The 9,035-nt window shown below is 41.0% G+C and overlaps 1 protein-coding gene across 1 annotated transcript in view; it reads right to left on the bottom strand.

Moving 5' to 3' along the window:
• Positions 1-9,035, bottom strand: part of FRAS1 (Fraser extracellular matrix complex subunit 1) — a 479,756-nt gene that overhangs the window by 238,207 nt on the left and 232,514 nt on the right. Inside the window, exons 16-18 of the mRNA XM_006778222.2 lie at positions 5,111-5,251; positions 2,875-3,015; positions 983-1,159 (exon numbers count right to left, since the gene is read on the bottom strand). Of these exons, the coding sequence (XP_006778285.1) occupies positions 983-1,159; positions 2,875-3,015; positions 5,111-5,251 (459 nt within the window). The remainder of the gene's footprint in view (positions 1-982; positions 1,160-2,874; positions 3,016-5,110; positions 5,252-9,035) is intronic.

Below are 9,035 nucleotides of genomic sequence, written 5' to 3'. Positions count from 1 at the left end.
CGAGGTTTATACCATTTGAGCACGGGGGCTTTACCAATTTACCACGCGTTTTCATGCTCCTAACCTCCTCCGGCCCTGGTAAAACGCCAGTGTGAAAGAAAATTATCCCTCTTCTAATGCAGTGAATGCAAAGGCTCATGGAGCTTAAGTGTCTTGCCTGGGGTCTCTACATTCCAATCTTCATACTTCCTACTATGCCTATGCCTCACTGCATCCAAGATCTTTTAGCCTAACCTTGAGATCCAGCATTGCCATGTGAGAGTGTATTCCGATGTGAAAGGGAAGCCACATTAATAAATGGGCCTGTAGGATCCAAAATTGCATCTGCAGCATATTTAGAGTTATGTTGCAAAAAACTTGAAGCTATGCAGAGAAAAAAAATCCTCATGTATATTACAGCAAAATGGTAAAGGCAAGTGGGCTTAGGTGGTAGGTGGTGGGCAGATTATTTTTATACTTTTTTTACATTCAAACATTTATTTAATGACACACATGTTATGCTTACAGTGGGAAATATGAGTAATAATTTTTTTCAGGTAGCTTTAGAATCAAATAATTCTCCAACAGCAAGACTTCTAAATTTTGACATAAGTCCAGATTTTGCCCTGAAGGAACAAATTCATATTCTGAGTCGCAAATTAGAAGAAATAATGAACAGAATTCTACATGAGCACTGCGTCTTTCTTAGCTCTTCATACTGGCCTCTGAAAGAATTCCTATCTGGAACTTCTGAGTATAACTTTGGGGACAGTGTGGGGTGAAAGGAACCAGCTCTTTCAGATCATCTATTCCTCACAAAGGCAAGGAGAACATCAGTGGGGCCCTCTTTGGCATGTCAGCCTTCTGCGTCATCCATGAGCATCCCAGAACCATACTTATGTGAAAACACAGGCCTTCCTGGCTGTGGCTTCACCTCACATTATCTCTGAAGTAGTAAGGCCACAGAAGGTTCCTAAGGTTTTCTCAAATCATGATCACTCACCTTCACACAGCCCCGTGTTCTCCAAGTAAAACTGGGCTCTACAGTGAGACAGACACTCGCCCGAGCTGATGTTCACACCAGACAGCTGCTCGGCTTGCAGTCCTTCCTCTGGCTTCTTGCACTGGGTACAGTGAGAGCGCTCTGGACCCACACAAGTCACACAAGAGGAATGACAGGCTGCCAAAAGGAAAAGAGTGCAGAAAACAATCCCAGGGTCATATATAGGTTGCAACCAATAGGGGGGCTATCATTAAATCAAATCCACTAAGAGAAGTTCACCAGATACATCCTTCCAGAATATTGTTTTTCTAGTGTGCTATACCAAAACGCAAGACGATAATAATAATACTTGCGAAGAGCAAAACGAGGGTGAGGCTAACTAGTCATATCTCTCAGGTCCTGTAAGAGCTGCCTTGCTAGATTAAAAAGAAAAACAAAACACAACACAAGAATAACAGCAAAATAGACAATACTGGCTTGGTTCTCCAGAGAAACATATTTACTGAATGGCGATTTAACATTTTGTCTTCGGCTTTTATTGAAGATTTTAAGAAGCGTTCACATAAAGGCTATTGCTGTGTTTTTTGCAAACATGGTCATTGTGATATTGTCCATTATGTTATTCATCACCCAGTATATAGGGGTCCAGACAACAAATTCCCTTTAGAATTTATGAGAGAAAAGGCTGCTCTTATAAACAAGGAAGAGGCCTCTTTTGAGCAGCCACAATAATTTCATAATCCATCACAGCTCCTTGTTTTCCCTGGCTACTGGTAGAAATCAGAGCCAAATGGAGTACATGAGTTCTCTCAGGCCCACATTTTATACAATTAGCTTTCCTGTTCTTTAAAAGACTCCTTTTCGTAATATTTATTGCAGCTGCCTGTTTTAAAAATGTTTTGCTTGTAACTATTCTGAAGCTCTTTTCTAAGGTGCCCTGTGCATAAATAAATATAAGTTAATTTCATTTGAAGTGTCTGCTCCCAATGCTCTAGTTCCAAAAAGCTGAAATGTTACTGCCCTCCAAAGGAGCCCAGAGCCTTTCTTGGCAAACAGCTATTTAAGATTTTCCATTTTCCTCAGCCCAGAGGCAGTGCTGGTGACGCTCACTGTGCTCGGCAGTATCATTAACAAAAAGAGCTTCTTCAGGGAAAAACAAAATGAAGACTAAGGAAGACATTAGCAATGCTAGAAGAATAGAAAAGGGAGGAAATGAGAGTGGTTCTAATGCATGGCAAAGGAAATGGCATTCCTCTGAAGGATGGCCAAAAACATCATGAACCTGTGGGAGTCTTCACAGATATTGAAATGTAATTTTTCAGATTATCTCTTGGTAAGAAAAAAAAGCATATATATTGCCATATGAGACAGTGATGGAGAATCTTTTGCGCTCGATGGGTCAGCATTTTGAAAAACCCTAACTTAACTCTGATGCCATGTCACATATAGAAATTTTTTGATATTTCCAACCATAGTAAAACAAAGACTTATATTTTTGATATTTGTTTTATATATTTAAATGCTATTTAACAAAGAAAAATCAACCAAAAAAAAATGAGTTCGCGTGTCACCTCTGACACGTGTGTCACTGACACATGTGTCATAGGTTCGCCAGCACTGATATAATATATACCAGAGGAAAAGCTGAACTGAAAAGTAACTTAGGTCCTGATCAGGGAGTTCAGTTGGTTAGAGCCCTGGATTTATGCATAAGATTCCCAGTCAGGGTATATACAAAAATCAACCAATGAATGCATAAATAAGTAGAACAACAAATCAACGTTTCTCTCTCCCTTTCTCTCTCTAAAATCAATCAATAAAAATATAGTAACTTAAATCTATGTCCTTATAGATGGGAAAGTCTCTTAAGAATACGATGACACCAATGATACCTTTGCAGATCCCGTGGTCAGGGTAGAAGCCCACTCCACAGTTGGGCAGACAGTGGCCTTGGCGCAGAGCCCGAGAGTGGGTGCAGGCTGTACAGTGAGAGGCCCTGGGTCCAGAGCAGCTGGCACACGAGTTATGACATACTGAGGAAGAGAGTGAGAGATGAACACAAAGGGACCCAAGTGACTTTGGAGCCCACTTCTTGGCTGGGTTTGGTATGTGCTGGGAAGCCCTCTCCTCCATCACTCTCAATCTCTTTTCAGCCCTCACACCAAATCAAAAGAAAAGATGTGTTAGGGGGTTATTATATCTCTAGAATTGCCCACATTGCCCAATTACCAAATTTTATCCATGTTATACCTATTTATATCTATACTTACTACTAGTTATCCTTTATTTAGTATTTGTATTAAGTGTTTTATACACATTACCACTTTTAATCTTCACAGTAATATTAAGAGATCGGTACTCTTAACACTAGTGGCCTGGTCATGAAATTTGTGCACGAGGGCGGGGGGTGGGGGGGGCCCTCAGCCCAGCCTGCACCCTCTCCAATCAGGGACTCTTTGGGGGATATCTGACTGCCGGTTTAGGATATCCCTCTCACAATCTAGGACGTCTGGCTCCTAACTGCTCACCTACCTGCCTGCCTGATTGCCCCTAACTGTCTTCCCCTGCCACCCTGATCTCGCCCCCAACTGCCCTCTCCTGCCAGCCTGATTTCGCCCCCAACTGCCCTCCCCTGCCAGCCTGATCTCACCCCAACTGCTCTCCTCTGCTGGCCTGATCACCCCTAATTGCCTCTGCCAGCCTGATTTCACCCCCAAGGGCCCTCTCCTGTCAGCCAATTTGGTTCTGATTGGTCAGTTTCTATGTCAATCAGTGTCGAAAGCTCCGCCTCCTAGGCAACCATTGGCTCCTCACAGTTCACCCAGATTTGGTTCTCATTGGTCGGTTTCTATGCCAGTCAGTGTCTCTGGGCCTATCTCTAGGCCTGATAAGAGAGGCGGGGCTGATCAGCAGCCTCCACGAAGGGGAGGGAAACAGAGGCATGGCTGCTGGCGAAGCCCAGAGAGAGAGAGAGGTAATGGCTGATCAACAGCTATCATGGAGGCTACGGATCACACCCTGCTCTCTCTCCAGGCCTGATCTGCAGCTCCCTCAGCAGTCAGTGCTGGGTTGCTGTGCCCGCACCAGTGGCAGTCAGTGCTGGGTCGCCATGGCAACCCAGCAATGACTGCAGGACTAACTTCCAGTGTTTGGTCGAGCCTTTGGTCGGTTGTTACGGACCTTGGGTTTTTATATATTAGGATCATTTTATAGATGAAGAAACTGGTCTTGGGAAGTTAAAATATTTACCTAAGATCACAGGTAATTAGTAGCAAGGCTGGAATTTAGCCCTGGGTTTTTCTGAATCAAAATTGCCCATCTGAATAGGGGTGAGTAGAAAGTTCATAGGTTTGAGTGTTGGGAGCAGTGGAATTTTGACTGTCATGTCCATGAATTTATCTATGCCCTTCATCATGTCTGGGTATCTCCAGGCCTAGTTTCCTTGGCTTACACACTGTGAGAAGTTGGACTAAATGATTACTTAAGGTACCTTCAACTTGGATATTCTGAGACTCTAAGTAAGAATTACATTTAAGGCTGGTCCAAGTGCAGTGGCACCTACAATTAATTGATCACAGCCAGAATTACATTTAAGAATCTGACCACTACATATGACAATGTCAGACACACACATCTCCTTTGGTCCTGGGTGGTGGGCAAAACATAGGTCAACAGTTGGAAGTATGCGAAACACAGAGTTTATTTCTGTACTATTATTTATATATTAATTATTGCATTATCATTTATTATTATTATTAATCTACTTTTGCTTGCCCCTGTAGTATTTATAAATGCCACCTAAGGAATGATTCTGTCATACCTTTGATCTAAGTTGGTGATGGTTTACAAGTACACAGGTACACTATGAAGGTCTTAAAGATGTTCTTGGCATTTCAAAAAGACCAAGTGATCTCTAATGATATATATATATGATTTTTAATATTTAATAACTCTAGTATCTCGGCATCCACCCATGTCTCCCATTCCCATACCACATACATGTAGATTCTCTAATGAAAAAGCTATTCCTTTTGACATTTTCCCATTAGACACACAGATTCCAAAGTGAGCAGATACAACTCCCAGTCTAGTCAATGATGACTATGACAATGATTGCCCATGTCTTACCTTTGCATCTGCTAGTGGCATCAGCATAATATCCACCAGGGCATTCAGAAATGCACTTGCCATCATGCAACACTGCCTTCTCAGCACAGGTAAGGCATCTGGGACTATTGGGGCCACAACTTTCACAGGATTGGTCACAAGCTAAGGGAGAGGAAAACCCATTAGAGAAAGTCAATAGTGAGCCAACGGAGCAGAGAAGTCTATTCATTACAACGTCCACAGTTGGTATCGACATAATAATCTCATTCTCTGACTGCTCAACTGAGTGCTGTTTCCTTGATTCCAATATTTCAAAAGATCTGCATTTTCTGTCTTCACAGTTGAAGAACCAAAGAATTATTCATTGCACTAAGCATAACAAATACTCTGAGGCATTCCACCCACCTCCAGTGTATCCAATTTAATATAGGATTTAAAGTTAAAGTGGCCTCAGAGATAGAGTTGCCAGATTTAGCACATAAAAATACCAAATGCCCCATTTAATTTGAACTGCAGATAAATAATGAATAATTAGTTAGTTTAAGTTTGTCCCAAATATTTCATCTTTTATCTGGCAACCCTAGTGGGGAGAGAATTCAGAAACTCAGAGTTCTTCTAAGCAAGGTTATGCTACAAAAATGTTAAGTTGTTGAACTCTCTCAATCTACCAGGATCTACTCATTCACTTATGCATTTATATGAAAGGTCAGGAAAGGATTTGTATAATAGCGACCCTTGAACATTGTCTTAGGAAGTGAATCAGAGTGTGCTCAGCTAATGGGAATGGCCTCAGCAGCAAGGCAAGGGAAGGTCCAGGGCCTGGCAAAAGTCTGGGCTGTCCAGAGAAAAAGCAGCTCCATTCAGCTGGAAAAGTGGACCGGGCCAGATGATATAAACTTGTATGCCAGACTCTACAGTCTAGATCTCATCTTTATGGAAGGAAGACAGCAAGAGCCCTTGCCAAGTTTTGATTACAATGGAAACATCGCCATGTTGGATATAAGATTAGTTTGGCTTCAGTTTAGAGGATAGTTTGGAGAGGTGATGAAAGAGAGTTGGGGGTCTAGCTGGAAGACTATGGCCATGCTCACAGAACAAGATGATCAGGGATTGAATCAAAGCTGTGGAGAAGATGATAGATTTGAGGCCTGTGTAGGAGAAAGTGTCTCAGATGGACTCCAGGAGTCTGGCTTAGGGGATGAGTGATGCCACTCACAGAATGCAAGAAGGAGAATGGTCGTGAGGATTCTCATGGGCTGTCTTGGATAGGCTGTCCAGGAAACAGCCCGATTTATAGTTCTGGTGCTCTGGGGTAGATCTGGGGGTCATCACATATAGGTGGTTGCTGAAATCAGAAGTTAGTTGATTTATTCAGGAAGAGCATAAAGGATAAGGCAGTAGTAGTCAGGGATCTGAGAGCGCCAACATTTAACTGAAAAAGAAAAAACTAGCAAATGTCACCAAGAAGAAATGACACAAAGGTAGAAGAGAAAACAGGAGTGTGATGGCTGAGAAGCTGAGGGGAAAAAAGTTTCAAGAAGGGAGTGATTCAAGTGCAGAAAGCACAAATAAAGTCTGAACATGGCTCACTACACTAAGGCATTGAGATATGGGTAACCTGTACCACTACCATTTAAGTGGAGTCATTAGAATGAAAGTGAAGGCCATGATTATTAACTGTTCTCTTAAAGGCTCCTGGCTGTGAATGGATGGGGACAGGGAGAGAAATAATTAAAAGGGTAAGAGGATGTTTTGTCTCTCCAATATTGTAAAAGCTCAAGGCAAGGATAGACCCAAGGAAAGGTTTTTAAAAGAGAAGAGTTTAAATAATTCTTCAAAGAATACCTAGGAGGAAAAGGGACTGTACATTCAAAAGTACAGAAGGAGAGATTAGCCTTGGACAGTCCAGAAGAAGGCCTCCATTCCTGAAAGTGAAAGAAGGCAGGTGAGGGTAAATGCACCAGCAGGTAAGTCTGGGACTCTATCTACTCTATACCCATTGGTTAAATACTTTAAAAACAAAACAGACCTTCTCACTATTGGAGAATCAATGCTGAGATCTATTCTATCTGTTCTTTTCATCCACTTACACCATGCTAATCTCCTGAAAAACATTTTAAGACCTAAGGAAATAAGATGTAAACAATAGGGCCAAATGTTCCATCCTGCATTCTGGAGGATTCAGCATCTCACTAAAAGCAAATATGTAAGGCAAGATAATATTCAGTAAATGGACAAAGACAATGATCTCTATACCAAAGAAAAAGAAACTCACCCTCTCAACTCATAACTGGAACAAAGAAGCAAAAATAAATCTGAAAAGCATCTTTTCACCCACACTCCATAAAAATCTCCAAAGTTTCTAATTCTGGAACTGACATCTCAATAGAACAGAACAATCTTTAAGCTAAGTGGATTTCCCCAGAAATAAACAGTAGCAGAAATTTTTAAAAAATGTAGAGTTGACCAACAATAAAAACATTGTAAGTCAAACATTTTTAAAGACCCATCTAATGTAATACTTAAAGTGTAATTTGTAAATTTACATAAAATTATTAGGAAGATGTCATTTTCTCCCAAATTAGTCTATAACTTCAATATCATATTAATAAAAAGTCCAGTTGTATTTTATTAGGAATTTAATAAACATGTTCTAAAGCCCATGAATAACTAAGTCAACTTTGAAACTGAAGAGACAAGAAAGGGAAAATTTACCCAATCAGATATTTGAGACATACTGCAAAGCAACAGAAATTAATGAAAACATAAAACAAAACAATGTGATAATGTACAGGACAGAAATTTAGACTACTGGAATAGCTCAGAGACAGACACAGGAATTTAATATATACTAATAAAAGGGTGATATGCTAATTAGACCAGACATTTTATGGACAAAGCCACAGCGGCTGCTGCTGCTGCGAGGACTGGGCCAAAGCTCAGGCAGCCACGGCAGCTGGCAGTGGCAGTACAATGGGGGCATCGCCTTCCCTTGATTGGCCTGGTCTCCTCCTGTAGAGGGAGGCCAAAGGCAGCAGCAGCAAGGGGGTGATGGGGGCGGTGCCTTCCCATGATCATCAGCCGCAGAGGGAGGCCAGATTGAGGCTTAGACTAAGCTGTCAGTAGGACATCCCCTGAGGGCTCCCAGACTGTGAGAGGGGGCAGGCCAGGCTGAAGGACTCCCCCCGCGCCCCAGTGCACAAATTTTCATGCACCGGGCCTCTACTATACAATAAAGATCAATGGAGATGGTTAGATTGAATTACTAGATGATCTTGGGAAAACTGGATCTTGAAATGAAGAAAAATAAAACTGGATCCCTACTTAAACCCATATCCATAAGTGGACTCCAGGTGGTTCAAAAAAGTAAGTTAAGATAAAACTGTCCAGTTAATAGAAGAAAATGTAGAATAATTTCTTTGTGAACTTGAGCAGAAAAAAAAGACAATTCAAGTTCAAAATGGGCAGAATTCTTTTTGAAAATTCAAAATCAAAATGTTGAAGTAAAAAGTGAATTAAAATGTTCTGTTCAACAAAGGGCACCATAGTAACAGCTAAAAGGTAAAAAATTGGGAAATATTTGCATATTTGAGGCTGAAAAGAGTTAATACCTATAACATACAAATAATTCCATAAAACCAATAACCAAAAGGCAGAAAGGCCCTCCATAAAACAATGGGGAAAACATTGTAAAATTCAATTTATAGAAGAGGAAACACAAAAGTCTAAAAGGAGTTGAAGATATTTTCAAGCTCATTAATAATCAAAAGGATACAAATTAAAATGGGATGTCCCTGAATACCTATTGACCAGAGAAAAATCTAAAGCTTGATAATGCCAAGTGGTAGTAAGGATGTGGGAATGGGCGATGTCATGCTTTGGGTTATAGATGGTGGTGAGCTACCTGGCACTACTTAGTCATAGGGAATATTCAGAGTCAAGAAGT

This window comes from Myotis davidii, unplaced genomic scaffold, assembly GCF_000327345.1.
Source record: "Myotis davidii unplaced genomic scaffold, ASM32734v1 scaffold449, whole genome shotgun sequence".
Taxonomy (NCBI): domain Eukaryota; kingdom Metazoa; phylum Chordata; class Mammalia; order Chiroptera; family Vespertilionidae; genus Myotis; species Myotis davidii.
This window is presented reverse-complemented; position numbering and strand designations above follow the sequence as displayed.